General features: G+C 39.3%; 2 protein-coding genes across 7 annotated transcripts in view; one reads left to right on the forward strand and one right to left on the reverse strand.

Moving 5' to 3' along the window:
* Positions 1-4,694: 4,694 nt before the first annotated feature.
* PDE12 (phosphodiesterase 12) lies at positions 4,695-9,310 on the reverse strand. The gene is made up of 3 exons (XM_014893070.2): positions 8,053-9,310; positions 6,965-7,043; positions 4,695-6,284 (listed from the first exon to the last, which is right to left on the reverse strand). Exons 1-3 carry the CDS (start codon positions 9,289-9,291, stop codon positions 5,842-5,844), a joined length of 1,761 nt encoding a protein of 586 aa, XP_014748556.1. The 5' UTR covers positions 9,292-9,310; the 3' UTR covers positions 4,695-5,841.
* A 313-nt stretch (positions 9,311-9,623) lies between these two features.
* The window catches only part of DNAH12 (dynein axonemal heavy chain 12), a 58,861-nt gene continuing 43,861 nt past the window's right edge, over positions 9,624-24,623 (forward strand). The window contains exons 1-17 of one of the 6 annotated variants that reach the window (XR_015806055.1): positions 9,624-10,190; positions 10,976-11,139; positions 11,365-11,455; positions 11,726-11,752; positions 12,663-12,852; positions 14,146-14,224; positions 15,076-15,234; positions 15,916-16,111; positions 16,531-16,719; positions 17,516-17,666; positions 17,764-17,855; positions 18,117-18,295; positions 19,568-19,703; positions 20,475-20,600; positions 22,266-22,400; positions 23,218-23,411; positions 24,383-24,599. Coding sequence is in view for 4 of the 6 variants with exons in the window: in XM_088171506.1 (XP_088027632.1) it covers positions 10,976-11,139; positions 11,365-11,455; positions 11,726-11,752; positions 12,663-12,852; positions 14,146-14,224; positions 15,076-15,234; positions 15,916-16,111; positions 16,531-16,719; positions 17,516-17,666; positions 17,764-17,855; positions 18,117-18,295; positions 19,568-19,703; positions 20,475-20,600; positions 22,266-22,400; positions 23,218-23,411; positions 24,383-24,599 (2,325 nt within the window). In the remaining 2 variants the exon portion in view is untranslated. Of the gene's footprint in view, positions 10,191-10,486; positions 10,585-10,975; positions 11,140-11,364; positions 11,456-11,725; positions 11,753-12,662; positions 12,853-14,145; positions 14,225-15,075; positions 15,235-15,915; positions 16,112-16,530; positions 16,720-17,429; positions 17,667-17,763; positions 17,856-18,116; positions 18,296-19,567; positions 19,704-20,474; positions 20,601-22,265; positions 22,401-23,217; positions 23,412-24,382; positions 24,600-24,623 lie in introns of those variants that run through there. The other 5 variants (XR_015806054.1, XM_088171506.1, XM_088171507.1 and 2 more) reach the window with 5 other exon arrangements.

Below are 24,623 nucleotides of genomic sequence, written 5' to 3' on the forward strand. Positions count from 1 at the left end.
GGTGCTGTTACTGTGAGCTAAGCAGGGAACATTCCAGAGCTTTTGAATGCAGTCCTTAAATGTCCTCAATGTGTAACAGAAACCCAGGAGACAGTGTAAGGTGAGAATGGTTTTGCCTGCACCTTTAATGAATTGCTGATTACTTATTAATCAAAGCTGATATACCCATGCATTTGATCAGTAGCTGTTTATGTGCATATTTCTAGCAATGCAGTTCCTTGAATTAAACCTTAAAAGGTACACCTTGTTCAGAAGAGACAGCTTGTCCCTAATACAAGTTGGTTTTTGTAGTCCCAGTAGGTTAAAATAAACAGTGCTTGTTACACAGTTAGAGGCAGTCTTTAAATGAAACAGTAGATACTTAAATTAGGCTTATTACCATGAAGGAAACATTCTGCTTGGTAGAGATTTAATTATTTAAATTAGTAAGTATTTAGGTTTAGGTTAGCTCTGTTGAGCCACTATGCTTTTCAGTTGCAGCATGTGTATATAAAGCTGATATTTCAGAGTCACCATGTTTGGGTTTTTGTATCAGTAGATGTAATTCTATAATTCTATAAAATGAATAATTTCTCTAAGTCAGAAAGTAATGACGATCTTGAGCCTCATTTAAGAGTGATGGAGTCTGCAGGAGGGTTAAGGCTACAGCTTGCACTGACATGTGGTAAGACAAAGTTAATGCTGTATATCAGTAACAACGTACCATTACAGCCCTGTTCTTCAAAGGAAGATGAAATTCCCATGAACATCAAATTTTCTCATGTCTGTTAAGAGTTTAGGTACTAACGTGGTTTGTCATTTCCCTATCAGAAGTCGAACACCTGAACTGAGCTGCTGTCCCTGAAGTTCAAAATCTTGAACAGGCATGAGACTACTAAAAATGTGTTCCTCGTTCACTATAGTGACAGGAGATCCTGAGTTCCAGTAGCTGAAATTTCTCTTTGTATACATTACCTTATATATTCAAACAAATGGCTAAGTTCTACTGCACTGGGGAGTTAGTCAAGTGATATCTGTGTACAGGAGGCTTTATTTCAGTGTGTCAGATGGCCAGCTTAACTATAGAGAGCAAAATAGTGAAGATGAGCGGGTTTTCTTTTATTTGACCATGGAGACACAATTTATTTCTCAAATATCAAGTACATGCATGATTTTAATTTTTTTTCATTGCTTACAAGAATAGCCCAGATTGTGTAAAACATTCGTTTCAGAGCCCAGTTATTAGTCCCTTTTTAGTCTAAGAAATCCTTCTATAAAGGTCTGGACAAAGGCAGTTTTGAGTGCAGTGTGATGAAACTTTGCACATCACCAAAGGTCTTTCCCACCCTTGTCAAGAATGGGGACTTAAGAAATTACATTCCATATGCTGCCATTGGATTTATGAATAAAGCTGGGCTGCCAAAACTGAAATGTTTAAGGCCTTTTCTCTTACTGGGTAGGAGTCAGAAGACTTGAAACAATTTTCTTTCTATGCCAAGAATATTAGAAACAAGTCAACTACACAATTCATTTGACATGTTGAAAGCTCTGATGCCTTAGCACACTGGGAATTTTTCCCCTTGGTTTTTTCATACTAGTCTTCTCCTCCCTTTTCTTCGTCCTTCTCTCAATCATATTTGGCATCCTTGCCTGCTTTATGATCACACAGAGGTACTTTACTTAATGTTTGAATTTTACCTTTCAAAAATAGCAATGGTACAAGAGATGTGCAAGAATTCACAGGAGGAGAACAGACCCCTTTGTTTGGAGCAGATATGGTCAGGGGGAGGAATAATAGGAGTTCCAAGTTGCCAGACCAGTTTGAAAGGATCTGGCAGAACTTCGTTGATTCTGTACGTATCAAATACACAGGTAAACATTTCACAATACCCAGAGCTTAAAAATGAACCAAGTGTGCTGCCTCCAGAAGGTGAGTGTGTGGAGTGCCCTTAGTTGTGTAATGTTCTTGTGAGTGATGAGTTTGTCCACAGCAGGAGCCACTGTCAAAGAAGAAACTTCTCCCTCCTGAGACAGCAGCCAGGCACGAGGCAGCATTTCTTAAGTTTAATGAATCAGAGATGGAAAATTCAAGTAGAAGGCAAAGAGGTTTTCCTTAATAGGTGGTCTGGGAAAGCAGAGTAACAAAAACAAAGAAATCCCCCACACATTTACAAAGATGCAAAGAAAATTCTACCTAGTTTTTTGTTGTGAAGGGCATGGAGCTTTCCAGTTGCTGGATGAGGAACAAGTACAGGTGAGTTTAGGTTTATGAAATGAAATGGAGACAAGTTGAATGGGATTTGTACAAATGTAGGTTCTGGATGAGATTTAGAGAGGAAGACTTATTTGCTGGGCAAGGTCCAGAGATGTAGGGGGAACCAAAATGGGAGCTAAGAATCAACATATGTGCAGTAGGAAGCACCATCTGTTACATTACACAGATGTAAATACAGCTTGGGAGCGTGGGGGCTCTGGGCCAAAGGTATACCTAAGGGTTCTCTTACTCCAAAAAGCTCAGGTTTTTTGAACTGTGCCTTTCCTAATCTAGACCCTAGTGCTGCATTCTCATTCCACACACACGCTACAGGTTCCTGACACATTGCTGCTATTGGCAGTCAGCCTCTGCTGCTGCAGTTTCCTAATAATGGAGGATACTGAGTCTGGAGATTCCATCAGTTCCCGGGGCTGAATTTCTCCTGAACATAGTAAAGGATTATCTGCCATGTGCAAGGGCGTGTTCCAGTGCTGTGTTTGTCCTCGCCACTTGCTTCCTGCAGATTGCAACTGCCCTGTGTGCTCCCTCTCCCCGGTCTGCAGGGAGACAGAGGCAGCAGCCCAAGTGCCAGCATAGCAAGCAGGAGGGAGCTGCTGTTTCTGGGAAGGAAGGCAGAGCACCAGGCAAGTCTGTTCTCTTAACAGCTCCATCTTCTGGTTCTAGGGGCAAGTTACAGATTTTTAATGTTTTGGGTTTAGAAAAGACAAAGTAACCCAGTTGCAATGGATCAGTAATTAAAAATGAGGAAAAGAATGTTCTTTCGTATTATAAGGAGAGTTCAGTTAGCCTTTATAAGTAATGCAATTTCACGTCCAAACTTCACAAATGCAATCTTACTGTTCCAAGTGAATGAGACATTTCCCTTGCCAGCCCACAAGCCTGCATTACTCAGTGGAGGCTTTTTTCCCCTCATTTTTTTTTCAGAGCTGGCAAGTTGTAGACCTCTGTATTTCTGATTCAGCTGTAATGCACTCATTTTCAGTGTTGTCCCTGCTATTGGTACTGAATTTTTTTCTTGAACTGATCTTCCAATTAGTTTTTCTGCCCTTTAGGATGCCATATGCTTGCAAATGTTACATCTTCAGGTATGTTTCCTCATTTACTAAATTAGTAAAAATTACTTGCCCAGATAAGGGATTTACAGCTTTCATTCTGTTTGCAAGATTTTCTCCTCACACCTGTATCTTGAAGTTATGAATCAGCGATACTTTTATTATAAATTTTGCAGTCTAGGAGAGTACAAACATCAACTCATGCAAGACTGAATTACATGTTATTTTTTAATTAGACTTCTAAAAAAACTGATCAAAGATCGACCCAAATTATTTAGGGTCCAGTTTTTCAGGGAGAGTCCATCATTAGTGCAGGGTCTTTCAATGCCACTTTTATAGCCACATTGCATTTTGCTTCCCCTTTGTACCAAAGGGGCTTAGCTAAAGTGCTGACTTAACAAAACCAGAAATCTGAGGGTTTACATATAGCCTGGCAAAGCTGTTGGAAAAATGAGCACCATTTCATTGAGGTCTTGTATTATGTTTTGTGGTGGATCTGGTAGAGCAGGTTAAGGGCCTGCTTCAAGCTTTCATCACCTCTTTCTACCCATCTCCAAGCCTGTATCTGTTCTTCGGGCACAAATAGCTTTAAGGTGACTAAGTTCAGGACATAGAGATCCACGAAAATGATAATACAAGCAAGAGAACTAAAGGCCCTGTATTTTTAACAGGATCATATCCCTGGTTTAGTTTGATGTGGCATGAGCAGGAACAAGGAGACAATTCACAGGAGGTAGAGCAGATCAGGTAAGAGGAGTTTGGGAAGGTTAACTGCCTATTTTGCTGCAAAGAAGCTGCTTTCAAAGGACATGTACATGAGCTCTTTAGCAACACAGGCCTCTACCGACTCAGGAATGGAATTTGTCCATTTCCCTTTATCTGTGGGCAGAGTTGGTAATGAAATACTGGATGGTTCATGAGATTTGTCTTCTCATATGATGCTGTTTGAGACATGTTTGGAGATTTATAGGCCTGTATCTTTTTAGCCTTGTAGGATCTCTGAAGGTAAACCTGCCTTGAGGGCTTTGCTACTGCAGCTACCAGCATCATGTTAGATCCCCAAACACTACAGCAGCAAAACACAGTAGTAATTGTATTGGAAATAACAGAAAAGAACAGATATTTAGAAACTTCTGCACACCACCACCCTTCACAACATGGCAAGTACTATGGCAAGAGACAGCACCAGCAACCCTCAGAAATGTCCCACCTGGAAGTGACTTCCTGGTTTGAGTAGTGTTTAAACAGTTGAGTGAATCCCAGCTACAGAGCACCAGAATGTAGGGGAGGTGAGCAGGTGTAGAGTACACAGCTTTTATCAACCCAGGCAGACCTACACTGCCATGAAAGACACCAGTAACTAGAAAAAAACCTCAAACTGACAACAGTGACAAACAATTGATATAGGGAGTTTTATTAGGTGAAAGAGGATGATCTAATGAATGGTTTCCAAATGCTTTTTCTTTCTTATGGACTAATGATGCAGGGCAAGAAGCTTGTTAAATGATTCAACCCACTCCAACACATTCAGTGTGGGTATGGGTAAAATACACTACCCTGCATCCTACAAAATAGGGCAAACTAGGCTATTTCTACAAAGAAAAAATGTACGTAAAAAAGCTTAAAAATTCAGGCTGTCTTTGTATGCAAGAGAGGAACAAAATATAACCATTATGATAAAGGTTTGCAAGTCACCTGTCTTTGTAAAGATTTAGGCACAGATAACTATGCACCACACTGTTCTGTATCTCTCCCCACCTGAAAACAGATGATATTGATAAATATCCCTCCCATTCAAAGCTGTATTTTTTATTGCTGATGACTCAAACCAAAGGAGCATATGTTCAAAGTAGATACTGTTTCTTCATGTAGTACAATTTCACAAGGTGTTAACATTATCCTCGTTACCCATCTTATGTGGGCAGACAGATTGTTTCCAAATCAATTATAGCCTTGAATTTAAAATGGTTGATTACTGACAGAAAGTCTATTCACTGATAATTAAGAACATATTTTCAGAAGTTGGTAGGTACAAATACATTGTTCATACAACTTACTAGAAGTTGTGCCATAGTAATGGTAAGTGAACAAGACAATTCATGAACTTTAATTATCATTATATTAATTAAAGTGGAGTCAGCTAAATCCATTTGGGTTTGGGTGCTGTGCTTATTTCTGAATTAAGCAGGGTTCAATTTGTACAGTCTTCGAAATCAGTTTAAATTCCCATTTTTTTTTTAAACAAAATAATTCTTAATCCTTTAAAAACACCACTAAAAAGGTATATGATAATCCAGTTTTCAAAACCCTGTCTTCAATATATTTTTTCCCATTAGCATATAAAAAAGGGGGAAATTGTCATGCAAATATTCTGTGTTTGTGACAATATTCAGTAAAGCCATTAAACACATGAACTCTTAGTAATTTTGGCTTTCCTTTTAGTACCCTTTACAGGGTGTAACCTCAGTTCCCCAGCAGTACATTAAATTAAATTTCTTGTTTGAAAACCTCCAAAAGCACCATCCCAGAGCTACTCTATTTCCACTTCAAGTCACATATTAGTGCTATATGATCAGAAGGATGTGAAACACTTGGCAAAGCCTGATGGGTTGTTATTTCTTCATGACTTGGCAATGGGATAACTTGTTCAACCTCTAGAGCATTTCTGTCAATGAAAATGTAGTCCAGACATCCATGAAACCCACCGACATAGTTTGTATAAGCAGGTTCTCCACAAGCACTTAGCAGTTTGAAAGGATGGCTTAGAGACATACTGCACCTTTCTTCCTCCCCATTTGAGACCCAGTCTTCATGATCTTCAGCAATGCCACCACTGCTGATGAAACTGTAAGTTCCTGATGAGGGTGTGCTGTTAAAATCTCCACAGAATATGACTGGGATACTGGGATACAAGTCACAGGCTACGTGCTTGATGTGAGACATGGCTACAGCGATTTGGATCAGACGGATGTTCCCACCTAAGGACATAAAAAGACATTATTTTAAATAATGCAAAACAAGGTTACTCATTTAAGCCTATATAGCTCTGAAACAGCAATTCTGAATTTTAGAATAGTTTTCACGAATTAAGAAGACTTTAAAGTTTGTGACTATGAAAGTTTTTGAGTGACAGACAATTTGAACTTAAACACATCCATGCAAGAACTCTGAAGCTTTAACACCCATATACAGCAGTTTTCCATCTCATGGCAACCATCCTAATAATATTCCCCAAAAGGCACAGAACCAAAAGAAAACTAACTGAGAAGAATCTCTCCTCACAGTTTCTGGAGCCCAATCTGGTTGCCCTCCTGGCAGTACCCTGGGAGAGCTCCATGTTCAACAGGCCAGGGAAAGAGTAAGCAGAGACAAAGCTCTCTCTATTCTATGTCTGCTTTTGGGTGAATTGTGTGTTATGTGACTTGCCTTGCTTTCAGCTGGATTCTACCGACTCCCAGGCACACTAGAAAAATAAATATATAAATGGACCTAGGAGTCTGGCTTGATTTCATCTAGATAAGAAGTAAGGCAGGAAACCCTCAGTTCCAGAAGAAAAGGCTACAGCTGCAAAAGAATGGTGGGAAATCTGTTCTCCCAAGGAAGAGGAAAAACCTTTCCAAACCCAGTTTTCCTACATGCAGGAATGTGCCAAAATTACCTTTGGGGTGCCAGTATAGGTGGGTATTTGCTACACAAAGCTGCCTCGAAGGATCAGTTGTAGACTGAAGTACTGAAACCTTTAAGAGAAAGAGCAGCCTTGGTTAAGTCTTAAAATAGAGAGGTTATATATTTTTAAATGCACTATTCAGCTTATGCCTTTGTGGCAATCCAGTTCAAACAATCTGATGCTTATAACCAATAAACTCAATTTAGAAGCTGTACTTTTCATTCATCTTCCTTAGAAGGTCTGGGTATCAGCCAAAATATTACTACTACATCATTTAAAAACATTCTTCTGACTGTGTCTGGTTTGGCCATATTTTATCACAAGATACAGTTCAAGCTGTACGACTCCGAAATACTTTTACTTTCTATTCACTCTCTGCAATAGAGCTAGAGCTGCATCTCTGTTTTTAGCAAGCAAATGTAGCATTCCATAATTGTTAAATTGAACACAAATTTGGAGGTGATTTCAGTTATGAAGGAAATCCTGCTAGTCCTACTCAGTTCATGAACAGGAAAGTTTTACCAGTGTTTCTGCAATTCCTGACACAGCCTTCGATCTTACACACTTGTACTTGCACAACAGCTCCATGGCCAGACTCTGCCATCAGGAAGCTCACACAGCTGTCCAACCTCATTATAAAGCACACTCAACCAACTTACTTAAAACTGATTTATAGATCTAAGTTTTATAAAATATATTCTGACATATAAAAGTAGTGAAAAGTTGGCTGCCAATACCACCAGCCAGGAATCACAACCTGGCTCAGAATCTCAACAGCTGTCTTCATTTTAAAGCAAAATAATACTGCCTTTTTTAAACCAAATTTTGGTAATTCCGTATATGCAGTTCAATGAGACCTCAATGTTTTGTTCTTGTTTCTAAGTTTATCTTCTGCTCTATCCATTACCCCAGCTAACAGAGAACACAGTTCCATGTTTCAAACTCTTAATCCCTCACCTCCCTTCTGCTGCTTGAGGCTCAACAACAGCTGGCCCGGCTGCACCTGGAGACACTGGGAGGAGAAGGAGAAAGGGGGAAAAAAAGAGGGGAAAGAGAAGAAGGCATATCAAAGCTGGTACCTGCAGCACAGATGATCTCTGCAGCACCTTCTCCTGCACCACGGGGTACTTGGCCAGCTGCTCACACAGCTCCTTGTGCAGCGGCTCTGAGAGCAGCGCTTCGCTGAAAGTGATATCGTGCTGGCTGAGGAGACTGAACTTGTCCCTGCGATAGAAAGTGGCGAGGCCTTCGTGCTGCTTCTCCTTAATCCTGAACAGCCCCTCCAGTCCAAAAGCATCGAGCGCCGGGGCCAAGCTGTCCAGGAAGACAGATTTATCCACCTCTTGCAAGCAGATGAGGTCGGCGCTGTAGCCCGCCAGCTCCTTCTTGAGCAGGTTCTGTCTGTAGTCGATCTCCAGGGCGTAGGGAGCGCAGTAGGGGTACAGCACGGTGCGGGAGAACTCGGTCTGCGCGTAGGTGTCGGCCAGGATGTTGTAGGAGACGGCGCGGACGGAGCCGTGGCCGCAAACCTTCTTGGTGTAGAGGTGCCGGGAGTCGAAGGTGCAGGCGCCGGGCCCGGCCTCCACGGGGCCGCTGCTTTCCACCTCGCAGGCCGGGCCGTAGCGCTGCTCCCCGTCCCCGGGCGTGCAGCGCAACTTCAGCCGCAGCCCCACCAGCGCGTTCGACGGCGTGAACACGCGCTCGGCCGCCGCCGTCTCCACCCAGGCCTCCCCGGCCTCCTCCCCGGCGCCCGCGGGGCGCTGCTCGCGGAACCAGCGGAACAGGCAGTGCTGCGGAGCGGCGAACTCGGCGCTCACCTTGGGGCATACGGGGAAGCCGGCGAGGAGCGAGCGCGGCAGGCGGAGCTCGGTGAGCGCGGGCGGGTTGCGCTCCACGCGGTACCGCGCGTCCCCGATGTGCAGCACGGCGCCGTCCTGCCAGGCAGCCGCGTTCGGCACCTCCTCCGCCACCGCCGCGCCGTCGCGGGAGAACAGCCGCACGGCCGGCACCGCCGCCTCGCCCTCCGCATCGCCCTCCGCCCGCGCCTTCTTGCTCTTCTTGCCCGCCTTGCCGTGGCTCTTAGCGGCGTTGGTGGCGATGCGCGCCAGCGCCCGTCCCAGCGGCTCCGCCTGGTCGCGCTGCATGTGCCGAGCGCTGCCGTCGGGCAACACGAACCGCAGGCTCAGCTTGGGCTCGGACGGCACGCAGCGCACCACGGCGCGCTCCATGGCGGCGGGCGGGCGGTCGCCACCGCCGTGCGGAGGTGCGGCGGGGGAGCCGCGGAGGCTCTGGAGGGCGGAGCGGAGCCGACGCCACATGGACCCAGCGGCGCTGCGGCTTCCGCGGGGCGCGGCCGGAACCGCCGGGCGGGGCGGGGCTGTGCCGTCACCGCGCGCGCGACGGGGGCGGGGCAACGGGCGGGGCTTCCGCAGCCGTCAGCGCGCGCGCGCCAAGGGGCGGGGCCGCGCGGGAGGCGGGGAGGGGGCGGGCACGCGCTCCGCTGGCCGTGAGGCAGCGCCCCCTCCTGGTGCCCGGTGTGCCCTCCGGGCTGTGCCCTCGCTCCGGTGCCCTCGCTCCGGTGCCCGCGCCCCGCGCCCCTCGCCCCGCCATTAACCCTCTGGCACGGCTTGAGTCAGGCCCACTGAGAACCAGCGGGTTCTGTTCCCTCAGCAGCGAATCCCCCTCTCCTCAGCGCAGCTGCCTGGCCGACTGGTGTGCGAGGCGCGCGTGGGTCTCCCTCGTAACGCCCCGACGCTAACGGCCGATTGATAAATCCTTTAACGTCAAGGATTTGTGTTCTGTTCGTGAGAAAACATTTCATGTGTGGGTTGAGACCTCACACTGAATAGTCACGGGCAGTGAAAGCCACGCTAGGAAAGTGCCCAGGACTTTGGAAAACATAAAATTCCCTCACGCTGCTCCCGCAGCTTCTTTGCGTGGGGCTCTCCCCACAGAGACACAAAATTAAGGTTTTAAAGCCTCTTTTATCAAGTGTGGGCACGTGTGTAGCAAATCTGTTGAGTTCCTTAAAATTTCCATTTATAGTTGTACAAAAAGCAGAAGCCCAGCAACAGCCATCTGAAGCTTGAGGATATTACATTTATAATTTCTCAAGCATTCTTGCTGCGATGTGCTTGGTGCAGGCAGAGGCTGGAGCAGAGGGACTTTCTGACTCGCTCGGGTTGTACTAACTCTGTGGTAGACCGGGACGGTAAAGGTAAGGCTTTCTTTTTCTTTTTTCTTTTTCTTTTTCTTTTTCTTTTTCTCTTTTTCTTTTTCTTTTTCTTTTTCTTTTTCTTTTTCTTTTTCTTTTTCTTTTTCTTTTTCTTTTTCTTTTTCTTTTTTTTCTCTTGAGGCCCGGGAGAGCCCCGCCCTCTGCTCCAGGGTAACCGCGCAGTTGTCCCGAGCTGGGCCCGCGGCGCGGGGTGAGGTGAGAGCGGCGGGGCTGAGGGGGCGCCGGCTAAAGGCGGTGTTGTCCCGGCCGGCCCTAGCTGAGCTTTGTGTTCTTTGGTGCATTCACCACCTCCCGGTTTGGTTTTTAGGACGTGCCACTGATTTAGAAGATAGCTTTGACTTTCTGCTCCCCTGTGGGAAGCTGTTGAAATGCAGTGGTGAGTTTGTGCATCATGTTTCCAGGGGAACCCGACCATCAGACTTTGGAATAGCCCTACTGAGGCGATTAAGCAGCCATAGAAGAGAGGTCTTTTAGTTGAGCCTTAGCCCAGTCGCAGAACACAAATTTATTGACTTTTTTTTCTTTCTTCCTTTTTTTTTTTCCTTATGGCAGGCTCTGTATGTACATGCTCTCCCTTTGAACTTTGCCATTCGATCATATAAACTGTTCTATTCTTTGAAAGCTCAACTGTCATACATAAACTGTCATACCTAAACTGAGGTGGCCGCATTTTAAGCCTTATGTCCATTCAACTTAATAGATGCATGTGTTAAATTCCTTTGTGGAGGGGATTGTATTCTAGAATTTTGGTTTTGTTGTGGTTTTAGATGGAGCACTCAGATGAAGCAACTTCCAGTAAACGGACTTTGAGAACTTTGTTTCGTCCCGCTGCTTTACCTCCACCAGTCATATCTGAAACATCACCATCACAGAAGAAACTATTGGCATACCACAGAGGCAAGAAGCAGCAAGAGATCATTAATCAGTTACTGTGAGTTTCATGTAATTCAAGACATGTTGAAATTCACGTGAAAGAGACATTACACATTTGATATGTGACAAATAACGATGTTTGTTTAATATAATTATCGTGAGATTTAGTGATAAAGGGGTTGGTAATGATGAAAAAATAGGTTGCATCAATTAAAGTGTCAGCATTATTTTTACTATATTATTTGTAGTTTTTCTGCACTTCTGATGCTGTGGTTTACTTTAGAATTGATCGAGCTCTTGAAGTCTATTACATAACCATGGAAGAGACAGATGAGAGAGATGCTGCACCTCCTATCACAGAACTGCGTTCCACTGTGAGAAAGCATTTCTTTATTAAGTCTTGCCTATTAAGTTCTTTGTTATTGTGACATTTATTTTCCTTCTTAGAATTTACTTCAAGATACTCGTTTTGCTCCTCAGTAATTCATAAATGTATTTATATACTCAGGTAATCCAACTGAAATGTATGCCTGTATATCTACAAAATAAAGTCTTTAGGAATAATATTTGCTAAATTTTGTATTTCCAGTATTTTTGTTTGTATGTTCTTCATATATAACAATGTTCCATTTCTTTTTATGCAGATGCATGATGAAGAAAGCCAAAAAAGAGTGAGTTAAATTCTTTCATTTGCTTTTTTTGGAGTAGGAGAGTGAATGGCCCCTATTCGGAGAAGTTGAGTATGTTACGCAGAATTATTGTTATTAAACAAGAAAAAGTAGTCTTGGTGGGGGGAAATGGAATAATACCAAAATAGGAGCCTTGTTTTGTGGTCCTGTAGAGGTCTAAAACTTTCTGTTTTAGAGAGTATGTCTATCGATAATTAATTTAACCTTAGTTAAAGATCATTACTTAGGAAAAAACCTAACAGGCTTCAGGACTTTTTCAGTTGAGGTCATAGATTAGATCTTAGCCTGTACAAAAAGTAGTCTTTGACAATTTGAAGAACATGCACTAAACTTCAAATTTGTGTATAGCTTTTAAGGTAAGACTTCATCTCTGAGAGCCAGTTGAAATTTAAACTAGTATTGAAATATTTATATTAAGTAACCTAAGATAACACCAATTTTGTGTAGCTGTTGTTAGGTATGCACATTCTGTAGAATGCAGAGATTTTATAATAAAACTATCAATCAAAAGCAGAAATACTTATTTTTTTTTGGCCAGGACCCAGTCCCCTTATGTTTGTCCACACTTTTTCCCAGATAAATGTTTGTCCAAAGAACAATAACCTTCACCTTTAACTATTTTATTGCTAGCCATAAACTTCAGCAGAGAACCAAGGAAAATGCTATACTGACAAGTACAGTATTTTATATTTAAACATTAAGACAGAGATACCATGTTACCAACCACAGAGCAGCTTTTAGGGTATTAGTCAGTGAATTCTGAAAATATTAGATTGAATACCCTGCCCTAAGGAAATTAAGAAATTGTGAATAAAAAGAGACTTTTGGCAAGCCTGACACAAAAATACATACATAGGTAGTTATTAGACCTCTGAAAATTTTGTCCTTTCAGGCAGACTACCTCTTTTTGAAGAAATGTGTGCAGAGTAATCCAGTGATTCCCATCCAGCAGCAGTGGCTGAGGTCCATGCTCGCCATGGTGCCACAGTCGCTTATGGAGGGCAGAGAGAGAGAGCTGCTCACTGAAGAGCTGTTAAAGGAGGTAGTGAAAGATTATGAAACGAGCATGCAAAGATGTGTGTGTGAGTACTTCAAATTACTCAGCACTTATATTAATATTAATATATATATTTTAAGCTCTGTATTCTCCTGCTGAAAATATTTTTTCTGGTTTGTTCTTTCAGCCAGGCAGGATCTTTGTAATTAACTACTGATTTAGCTTTTCTTGCCTCGTCAAATGTGTGTTGGCTGGCCAAAATATTTAAGGCAAAATTTGCTTGTTTTATTTGAACCAGTGAATAGTTAACCAGCTGAAAGTACAGTTCAAGCAAAGACAGCTGCAGAACTCATGTCCAAAAGGTTGATTGCTGATAATGTTATTTCATTATGTCTTTAACCTATTTAGTTAATTTGAAGCAAGAATGTGTTGCTGTTTACTGTTAAAGAAATGAAAATTTTAATGTACTAATAATTCTCTCTCCCTCTTCAGGAACAGAAGCTTTTTAAAGCAGTTATTCACAAACACATTCATGAATTTTCTCATGGTGCTTTTGTTGAATGAGGAAGCTCACAATAAAAATCTGCAAAGATAATTACTGTTTTCAGATGTCTCTCATACAAGTCACTTAAATTTTAAAAGCTTTTAAAAAATGTCACGAACTGGAATTTCAAAAGTGTTTTCCCTTGAAATAATGTGTTAATTTATTTACATTTGTAGTAACTAGAATCGAAATTGAGCCCAGTTTTGTTAATATTTTAGTGAATGGCTGATCTTTTAAAAATATAGATTAAAAAATAAACAATTTAACATTGGACTACCTTCCTTATAATATCATCAGTGGCATAATTATAGTATCCTACTGTAATTATGTAACAAAGTTGTCATAAATTCTTGCAATCATAGAATATATCAAATTGAAAGGGTCCGTAAGGATTAGAGTCCAACTCCTTGCTCTTTGCAGGGCTATCTAAACCTCAGCCATACAACTGAGAGCACTGTCCAGATGCTCCTTGCACTCTGGCAGGACTGGTGCCATGACTGCTTCCCTGGGGAGCCTGCTCCTGTGGCTGACCATCCCCTCAGCAAAAAAACTGCATAAGCATTTAATTATTTAAACACAAACCCATCTGAAAACCTTCAGGAACAGGAGTCAGAATTGGAGTTAAGGTACCTGAATCTGTATTAACATTTAGCAGAATCTGTTGATCTTGAGTTACCTTTGGGAGAATGTGTTTTGTAGACTAGGGTGACACAATTACTTTTTCATCCTACTATGTGCTTGGTTCAAGGAGGTACAGTGACTATTGAATATGGAATATGAATATATGAATATTGAATATGAATTTTCTTCTAATATTCATACATTTTTTCTTAGTGAGAAGAGCTCTCATTAAACCAGACATAAAAGAACTTGACAAGCTGGAAGATGAAGCACCTTTGCCTTCATTACCTCTGTGAGTGAATTAAGTTAGCAAATAACTCACTGGCAAAACACACTGAGTTGCATGAAGGACATTCTTGTGGAGCTGTGTGGACAGTTACAGCACAAGATTAATTCTGGAGCCCCTTACTGGGACATTTTTAAATCTCTGTAGAGGATCCTGCATTTCAACATCTCTGAATGCTCTACGAAGTTTTAGCATTGCTACAGTGTTTTATTGCTGTTGCTACAGTTATGTAGAGCAGCACTCATGACTGCGAATTAAACCTGACTCTGAGTGCCCAGACACTAAAGTCACAGTGCAGCTGCCTCTGGAATGACCTGTGTGTGTATGGAGCAGTTTTCTGGCAGATAGCAGCATTGTACAGTATTTTGACATCCTAGAACTGCATATAGTGCCAAGGTTTTACGTGATTTTGATTTTATGAGGTGAAATCTTGAGACTGAAGGCAAATTTATTATGCCCTCTCACCATGGAAAAGAAGTTCAGGTAGACAAAACAGAAATACTCAAATTGCACGATTTGCTGATGCATCAAGAGTGTGTGCTATCAAAATCTGTTGATAAATGCTTCTTGATGGTAGTTGGTGAAGTTAGGAGTTTACATTGAATAGGCTTCTGTAAGAGGAGGTGGTCTCAAAATACCACGGAGGATAAAGCATGTTTATCAGACAGAGTACCTTTATGACTTCCACTGCATGGTAGTAAGAATATGTGTGTGGCATTTAATAACTATTCAACTAGAGAATAATCTTTTGAATACTACCTTTTATATATAAGTACTTTATTCAAGTAGTGCTCGAGCTCTTAATTTTTGTTTGTTTCTTTGTTTTGGTTGGTTTTTTTATGGTTTTTCTTTTTTAGAGGCCTGGATTTTTCTAGTACGTGGCATGACAGTTATATCAAAGCAAAAAAACGAATCACTTCCTCCTTATATATTCTTCACCCCACAATGAAAACTCTACTGGATTTTGGTTATACAGCATTCTTTAACTTTCTTGTAGTAGATTTCTCTGGTTGCAGGTAAAGTCTGTTCTGTTGAATTATTGACCCATATAGGTTTTCAAAGCTAGCAAAGATGAGCTTGTTCAGTTCTATTATTTATCATAGAAAATTTCTTTGATGCACCATTTTAATGTACTGTGATTAAGTTAGTCTGTGTTATGACGTGACTTCTCTCTGTTACATATTTTATTGTTGTTATCAAGTTGTTGGTAATATCAGACCTTTTGATTTGTATTTTGCCTTTAATTCTGTAAATTTCTCCCCATTCTTCACTTGTTCTTAATGCTTAATTCCCATAGAAAACTGTTTAAAGTAGTACTTGAAAAATCTACTTCTAGCAGTATTATCATCTGTAGGGAATTCTGTGCTAACCCTGAAGATCAGATTTTTTGCTGGTTTTCATCAGTTGAATTTTCTGTTTAATATTGGAACTTTAAATTTTTATAGTTTTCAAAAAGAAAATTTTCAAAATATTTTTTCCTCATTATTTTTTTTTTCTGGTAATTGTTCTGTAAATCGTGGAGTTTGAGGCAGGATTTTTCTTTCCTTTTAGTGTGCTGAAGCTACGCATAAGTTCCCACTGTGCTTTCTCCTAGAGAAAGACTGGGTTTGTAATACAAAAGTTTGTATTGTTACCTTACTCCATGTTTGGTTTGTTTAAATTTTGTTTATAAAGTTGCCTGTAACTTCCTTTTCTAGATTGAAAGGACCAGTTGACTGTAAGTCTTTTAAAACTGATGCGTCTCTAAGGTGTTCTAAAGCAGAAGACAAGATAATGAGTACGTGGTACCAAAGAGTTCTTGGCCTCTTTACTCAGTCTGAGGCCTTGGATGGTGTCAAGTTGGATCAGCTTGAGTCTTTTTGTAACTGTGTGGCTGTGCTTTTGTCTAATCAGGTAAAAATCTTTCCTTCCTGTGATAAACTTAGTGGGATTGAAACATTACTTGCTTTGTAGAAAAATAATGGGACAATGGTCTAATCAAATAATTGTCATTTGAAAAAAAATCGTCAGAGGAAAATGCTTTCAAGATATTTAATTTCTACATACATGTATTAGTAATAGGCTTACTTTTGTAGCAAAAATAAATGCATGGACTTTACTGAAATGTTTACATATTCATTAGTTTTCATAATTTTAAGGGTTGGGACTAATACCCACTGGAGTTATTTTAAAAATTCACACTTCTTCAGTTATCCATGAATCAGGCCAGAAGTACTAAAATGAGTGAAAACCCTGCCTGGCTTACTGGATGAATGAAAAATGGGTTGGGCCTTTTTTATGTCAACTAATAGGTGGTCTATGTTATTACCTAGCTGAAAGAATTACTGCAAAGAACAACTGAAGTTTTTGTGAAACTTTTTGATCCTGAAGACCGAAGTCGTCTGCCTATATTTAAGATGGACTTGACTTTTGATGAAAATAGAATGGAGTTTTATCCAAGCTTGCAAGACTTAGAAGAATCAATTCTGTTTGTAGTAGATTGTATAGGACAGACTCTTCAGGTGTGCTTTTAAATTATGTTTAAATATGTAATTGTTCAGTATGTGAAAATACTTGTGATTTAGGAGTCTGACTACCCTGGCAATTGGATCAGAATGCACCTTTTATTTATTTTCCATGATCATTCTACAGGTTACATCATGAATTTTGATGCCCAGCAGCATTCCAGGCTCTGAAGTAATTTTGCACTTGTTTATAAAACATTGGTGCATCTGCTATTGATTGTTTTTGTGTGTTCTTTGGGTCTGCAGTTATAATAACATATTTAATTATATGTGTGATGATTTACAATAAATTTGCATTAAATTTAAGATCTCCAGAGAAAGACAAGGAAAATTAGAACTGATATTCCTTTTCTTTCTAAGATAAAGAAAATACTCAAATCTTTAAAAACTAATATATACAACATCAAAAGATTGTTATCTTGGGAACCTGTCTATGGTTCCAGGGAAGAGAGCCTTTCTGGGGACTTTAGATGTGGACTGAGTATTGGTCACTAGATGCATGTGATGGCACTTTCAGAGAAGTGTTTTGGGGTTGGTTTTTTGTATTTGCATATATAGTATAATTTAATTTTATGCAAGGTTGGATAGTTTTTTTCCCTTACATATTTCCTGTTCAACTTCTTGCTTCAGGAAAAGTCATTCTACATGTATATAAAGCATTTTAACTTGGTCATGGTTAGAGTCTCATACTTTTGTGATCGTGTCTTCTGCAGATTGCAACTTACTTTTAAAGTGTATGTATCCTTACACCACTTTTTAAAATGTAAATAATCAACACTTGCACTACTCTTAGAATATCCAAACCGTACGTGCTTTGCTAACGGGAGGCACTGCAACTCTGGATACTGAGCTTCCTGCTCACACTGCACAATGGGCCAAATCCACGCTGGAAAAATCTATCAGAGTCAACTTAGAAGGCCCAAAGGAACATTTTAAAGGCTATGGTAAGTGATAGAAGAGTGTGTCTCCTCTTTGTAATAAGTAGCTCGCTCTATGGCATATGCATTTTAGTAATATAAATACGTTGTAATTGAATTGTAGTTGAAAGTTATGGCTGGCTTGTAGATGGAACTGCAGAGGAACGGATAAAAAGATTTGTAGCAGAACAACCCAGTTTTGATGAATACACTGCTGTAAGTTTTAATTCTACACTTTATAAATAATTTTTACAATATATGCAGCAATAATGAAAAGGTAACAGAGAATAATAGGTGCTTAGCCTTTAGCTATCTAAAAAATCTATGGACTACCTAAAATGCAACTGATTTTTCCCCTAAAAATTTATGGTAAATAGAAGAAAATATTACTTACTTTCTTCAATGTCTAATACTTACTCATGTAGCCAAGTATTTAAACAACAGCTCTGAAGTGTAAAGTCTAATATTTTTCTGAAGTTCATAGATGAATTTTTCGCCCTCAAGAAGGAAATCATGAGATTGCCAGAGGTGATTTATTTCCCTATGGTCTGTTTGAATTGTGAGGATTTAAAGCAAGGTTTGGCTAATTGTGCAAACAACTTTGCAAAAATGCTAATGGACAGAATATTTACAGATTACAGAAAGGAAAATGAAAGGTAAGTAGACCTTTTCTGCTTGTAAATGCTCTATGTGTTAAATGCAGAGTAGAAACATGTAGATGAAATGCAAATATACCATACTTTGTTTACTGAAGGTTCTTGGCTAACTAACGATATAATGCACTTTGCACCAGCTGTTGTATTTTTCTGCTGTTTTAGTCTCAAAAAATGTAGGAGAACATATTAATATAGACTTGGATAATGGAGGAGCTAAAAGATCAAAGATCTAAGATGAAAGATCCAAGAACTTTATTACTGTTCTGTATTTTAAGTGTGAATTACAGTATTACTGCATTGTCAAAGAAAAGGCTAGTTAGACTCTCTTACTACCTGATAGGTACCTCAGCAGGGCTGCTCTCAAGCCATTCCTCCCCAGTTGTTTTTGTGCTGGGTGTTACTCCACCCTGGGTGCAGAATCTGGCATTTCAACTCATTACCTTCCATCCCTTTAATCATAGTCAAATATTTAATTCTGCAAGGTGTCCCATCCTTCAATGGAGTTAGCAGCCACCTCACAGTTGTACGATGAGCAAACTTGCTGATGGTGCATTCAACTCTTGCATCCAAATCATTGATAAATACACTGAACAGACCTGGCCTGGAAGTGAATCCTGAGGAACACTGCTGGTAACAGTCACCAGCCATTTGCTTCAACCTTTTGAGCTTTGCACTTCACCAGTTCTTCACCCAGCACACCATGAACACACTCAGCCCACACCTGGCCAACTCATCTAGAGGATTCTGTGAAGAACAGTATCAGAAGCCTTATTAAAACTGAGAAAAGTTATATCCATCACCTTCCCTTTATCCTCTACACGGGTGAACATATAGGATATCAGTTTAGTTAAACAGAAAGTTCATTTGCCGGAATGGATTAAATCATTATTAACTCTTACTATATTTTTTAGTTAAAATGAGAAATTATGGCCAAGTTTTATAGTGATTCCATATTACAAAAGGAGACAATATTTATTAATGTGTGTACATTAACGATAGTTTGAAAGTTCTTTTAGTAACAACAGATTACTAAAGCATTTATTTCAGAAGAATACCCCAAAATCCAAACAAAGCAATTATTGCAAGTCAGAAGCCAGTATTTGTCTAGACTGACTTGGTCATATTGCTCTTCTTGTTTCATAAATAATGCAATTTGTGAGGGGAGAATACTTAAAGAAATAATTTGAATTTTTAATTACATTAAAGCTGAGCTTGAAGCCAGTCAAACTAAAATTTTAAAGTGTTGGTATTTTATGTAAAATAAAACTATAGGATATGCAGCGAATTTGAAGCCATTAAGGAATGTGCATTAAAAGTTCCTGAGTCAACAGAAGAAATGGTAGAAATTATAGATTACATAAAGAGAGTCAAAACCAAAGATTTTCCGGACCTGGTGCAAAGGAGCAAGGTAAAAGACTATCCTTTAATTCTTGATCTTTTATTAGACATGCTGGCCTATACAAATAGAGAATCCATTCCAGAGTGCAGACTTTTTTCTGCCAGTGTGAATAAACTCAGTGCTACTTCAGACAGAATTGGGAAGGCCAGCTTATTCTTTGCCATATATCTTTGCTTCTTGTTCCCATTCCTGTGTGTTCTGCAAGTGCGTGAGGAAGTGCAGCTTTTAATAAATCACTCAGTTTATTATTTGTACCTGGAGAGTTACTTCAGACTGCTTGACAATCTATTTGTGAAAGTGTAACAGAGAAGTATAAAGAACATTTTATGTGTAAAAACAGTCAACAGACTTTGAACACATGAGAAACAATTTACTCTTTGAGCAGATTATAGGTGATGTTACATTAGGAGTAGTTTGTGTGTGTGTGAATACATATCAGATTTTCTGTTAGAGTGGTAGGTCTATAAATAGAACATGTTTTGTTTATATCTGCAGAAATTATATTTTGTGTGTTTTTAATAACATTAGGATTTCTGCATATGGATTCACAGAACACAGGAATCATATTTAGAGAAACAAGCTCATGATCAGGGCAGAGATTTGAAAAATGTTACACAAATTTTTTGAATGTTAATATTCAATTGGCTGAAGCAGCTCTGAGTTCTGAAAAGTTCATGAAATATAGATTTTTTTTATTTTGTCATTGTAGATAATATTGTCCTGCCCTATATTTTAAACAGACCTATCATGCCTAAAGTTTTGTGAAATCTCTCTTTGTAGGAGTGCTGTCGGCAAATGAGTTACTTGGTAGATGTTTATCCATTTGCTCCTGAAGACATGGAACTAAATACAACAGCAATATTATGGCCAAAGAAGATTACCCTCATTTTTAAAGAGCATGATATTGTAAGAGCATTTTTGTAGTTTATGGTATATTTTTGGCTTGTTAGACTTCTCACTTTACTTGAGCTATTTATTTCCTCAGCAGGCGAAATGTATAGACACATATAACATGAACCATACTAATTGAGATATAATTGAAAAACATATTTCCAGGTTTTTGTAACAAAAGTGAGCTTTTTGTGGCTAAATTTTAGAACTGTCACTGTAACTTAAAAGCTTCAGCAAGTCTTATTATCCTAATGTGCTTGTGGTCAGTACTAGGTAATACATGGGCAGATGAAAACTCACTACACTGTACTTGTGTAGTATTGAAAATATAACTGTCAGGCCCTTAAAAAGACTGGAGTGTCTGAACAGGAAGTCATTTAGTTAAAATGGTATTTTGTGTTGTCAAAAAAAGAACAGTGGGAACGAGATTTTCTAGCAATCATTAATAGAAAATATGCAATATCTCATTTTCTCTGTGTGACTACTGTAGATTACTTTTCTTCCACTGTCTGTGGTCATCTTGCTTAGCATGCTTTTTCTCTATGATACAGTAAGTCAAGCCTTTTAGTGTTCTTTTGCCTCTCTGTAGTAATTTAGCATAGATTTAATAACATCTTCTAAAATTTTTAAAGAATTAATAATTTACATTTTTAAAAAATCAGTATCTTTTAAATATTACAAGTAAGGATTTCTCCTTTACTAAGTTTTGTTTAGATACTAAGATGTATGTCCAAGGTTAGTAAATATGCCTCTGACTGAAAAGATACCCAGCCTGGGAGACTGCTGTGTCTGTAAAATACTTGGTTTGCATGTTATTCCCATGCAAGCAAAATATTCTTTTAATCTCAAAAATAAATCAGTCAAAATAGTTTTCTACTTCTACGCAGAGAGTCCATGATGCTTGTTCTAACTCCTTTTCATGAGAATGGTAGTACAGAGTGAATCTCACTGCTTAGTGAGAATCCCTCAGCAATGGGACCCTGCAGCTGGCTGTCAAGTCACTTGCATTGTGCTAGAGGTTGAGACAAGAGAAATTTTACATCAAGTTTTTATGAGTCTGTGTATTTGCATTCTATACTCTCAGATATGAGTCTGTTCTTATTCTAATGCAAAAGGAAAAGATTGTTTCCTCTGGTGAAATTCTGTTTGTCTGCTTCACAAATTTTGCGTGGCAGTAGGTATTCTTGTCTTAGGAGATCTCAGTTGATTTTTTTGTTTGGTACCTTAAAACAAACCCTTGAGTGTGCAGACCCAGTGCTTTAAGGTGGTCTGCCTTTCACAGCCACAGGTACGTATGGGATAACATTGGTTTTCAACAACTGTGGGTGTCCTTTCTGGCAGTGCAATACCGAACCCCAAAAATTAGAATATCTGTTTTTTTCTGTAATGCTTTACTTTCTGTTTTCTGATTCCTGAAGGAGGCCTTTAAGGTAATCCTAAGTGCTATGATTATTGAGATGAGGGTTTCATGCTAGCATATAGAGGTTGCACACACTGAAATGGGACATAAGAAGAAGAAAAAATGTCAGTTGTTGCAAGGATAATAATTTGTCTGTATTGTTAGTTTTCTGTCTGTTTGCACTAACTGTTTAGATGGTAGTATATATGCTAATGATTGAAAGGACTTACAACCACCTTTGCATTGCTTTTTTGTCATGAAAAAAATCAATTCTTTTGTAGCTGATTGAACAGTCTAAAGCTAAAAGAGAACAAGAAGTGCAACAGAAATATGATAATCTGCATGTTGAATTAGACAAGCTTTATAATTCTGTTACAGAATTGGAAGAATACTCACAACTGGATTGCATGCAACAGGTTTGATTAATAGTATAAAATCAGTAGAAATGTTTTATGTGTTTAATACACAGGGATAATGGAAAAAGAATTGTAATTAAAAGTAATCAGTTTAACAAATGTGAATTAAAACATTTATTATCCTCTTGCCACAGTGAGCAAGATCAGTCCCCCTCCCATTTTTGTTTTTCATTGGCAAGTAACATTTTATTTAGAGGAAAATTTGCTATGAAGTTATGCATGAATTAGCTGATAGGTAACAATGACAGCAGTTCAGAAAGAGTGTTTGCACCCACGAAAATTATTTATTTATTTATTTTCTCTCTTCACCACAAATCAATTAATGTTAAACCAGCACAGGTAGCAATTTGATATTTTTTCATACAAGCCTCAAAACTTCATTGTTATGCTAGCGAAGAGGCGACCACTGGCTCCAAAACTTTGTGAATTTCTAGTAGTATTTTTTAGTTTTCAGAGCATATATTGTTTTAATTGGAGGATATTGCATAATAAGAAGTTTTGATTTTTTAAAAAACAAAACACTTTAAAGCACAAAATAGAAATCCTAAGCTAACAGTTATGATATGCCACTTACATAAAAAAGTGTGTGCCTGCCTCCTGGAGCCGTGGGTTTTAAAGCACAAACATTTTGAAAATACTCTAAAATTCAGTAATGAGAACCAATTTTATTTTTCATAACGTTCCTCTGGGTTCTTCACAGTTTATGCTCATCAATAAGCAGACAAGTTTTTAAATCTCGTTTTCTAAAATTTCAATGGGAAAGCTTATATTTTGATATTTTGGTTATTTCTCAAGACATACTATTATTTGATTTCAGTATGTGACTGACGTGAGGACTTTACAGAAAACAATACAGGACAGTGATGAAGCATTAGCTGCTCTTAATAAAGAAGAGACTCTGCTCGGAAGGAAACCAAGTGAATTCCCACTCCTCAACAACTTAAAAACTGGGATAGAACCATACCAGAAACTCTTTAATCTCATACTGAAATGGCAGCGAACAGAAAGAAGGTAATTCAGCTCTAAATGCTATAAGAGGGAGAGTGAGAAAAATGCTTCTCCTGGTCTTGTTCATGTCAGATGTTGACAAGAAAACCAATCCATATTCTACATGTGTTATTAGCAAGCAAAGTAAAAGGCTAATATATCAGGCAGGCTATTTTTAATTCAGCTAGAAAAAATGTTCATTTGTTTTTGTTTTTAAAATGTAATAGTGGAATCATGGAATCATTGGACTTCCTAATTTAGAAGGGACCCACAGAGATAATGAAGCCCAAGTCCTGGTGTTGCATAGTACAGCCCCAAGAATCACACCATGTGCCTGAGAGCACAGGAGCATGTCTCAGACTGGCTTCTAATTGTATTGGTCATGCTGGTGGAGCCTGTAATAAGACAAGCTCTGTGAAAGAAATGTATTAAGAAGAAAAATTATGTTATGAGTCATTTTCTGTTCCAGAAAAGGAAGAAGTTCAACTGAAGAGCTCATCATCTGTATATAACCAAAACTGGTTTTAACCTAGCAGATACCCAAAATGGTGGGTTCAAATGATTGTGTTGCTGTCTGGTGGTTAGATCATACCACAAAAACTGTATTCTGCATATAAATTAAGGGAGATTGTTTATCATTTCATGCCTTCTTCAGAAGTTATAATGTGCTATGGCTGAAAGTGTGGGGGTTCTGAAAATACAAGATGAAGTGTGTTTTTAAATGTTGTATGTTGATCTCTGTCTAGAGTTTAACTTAAATATTTGTCCATTCATGCAGTTACTCAGTTTCAGTATGTGACTGAAAGAGAATTACACAAATATATAGAAGAATGTGATTGAGTCACTTTCAGTTGGGCATTAGGATCTTGCAAAGAATAACAATAATATGGAAGAAGAGCTTTGCTTTAATTTAAATGGCTGTTCATGTATTGCAAAACAAAGTGATAATTATTTGTGGGCTATATTTGTTATCCTGCTTTGTGACCTTTTCTCAGATGGATGGATGGGACCTTTTTAGAACTAGATGGGGAAAGCATGGAGGCTGAGATTGATGAATTTTACAGAGAAATGTACAAACTGTTAAGACTGTTCCAACAAAAGCAGAAAAAAGCACCAATGGAGAAGAAAAGGGCAGTGCGACACAAAGCTGTAACGGGTAATCCAACTCTTACAATGTGTTCCTCAGTTCTGGATCAAATTAAAGAATTTAAGGTAAGAAAACTTGAGGGATATTAA

This window comes from Sturnus vulgaris, chromosome 11 (assembly GCF_052056855.1).
Source record: "Sturnus vulgaris isolate bStuVul1 chromosome 11, bStuVul1.hap1, whole genome shotgun sequence".
In the NCBI taxonomy this organism is placed as follows: domain Eukaryota; kingdom Metazoa; phylum Chordata; class Aves; order Passeriformes; family Sturnidae; genus Sturnus; species Sturnus vulgaris.

What these genes read in the sequence shown, in the direction of transcription:
- PDE12 (XM_014893070.2), bottom strand. Translation starts at nt 9,291, where the DNA reads ATGTGGCGTCGGCTCCGCTCCGCCCTCCAGAGCCTCCGCGGCTCCCCC. An exon ending in AGAGATCATCTGTGCTGCAG is followed by an intron (nt 7,044 to 8,052) that starts GTACCAGCTTTG and finishes TTTCTCTTAAAG; the next exon opens with GTTTCAGTACTTCAGTCTAC. An exon ending in CCTATACTGGCACCCCAAAG is followed by an intron (nt 6,285 to 6,964) that starts GTAATTTTGGCA and finishes TTATGTCCTTAG; the next exon opens with GTGGGAACATCCGTCTGATC.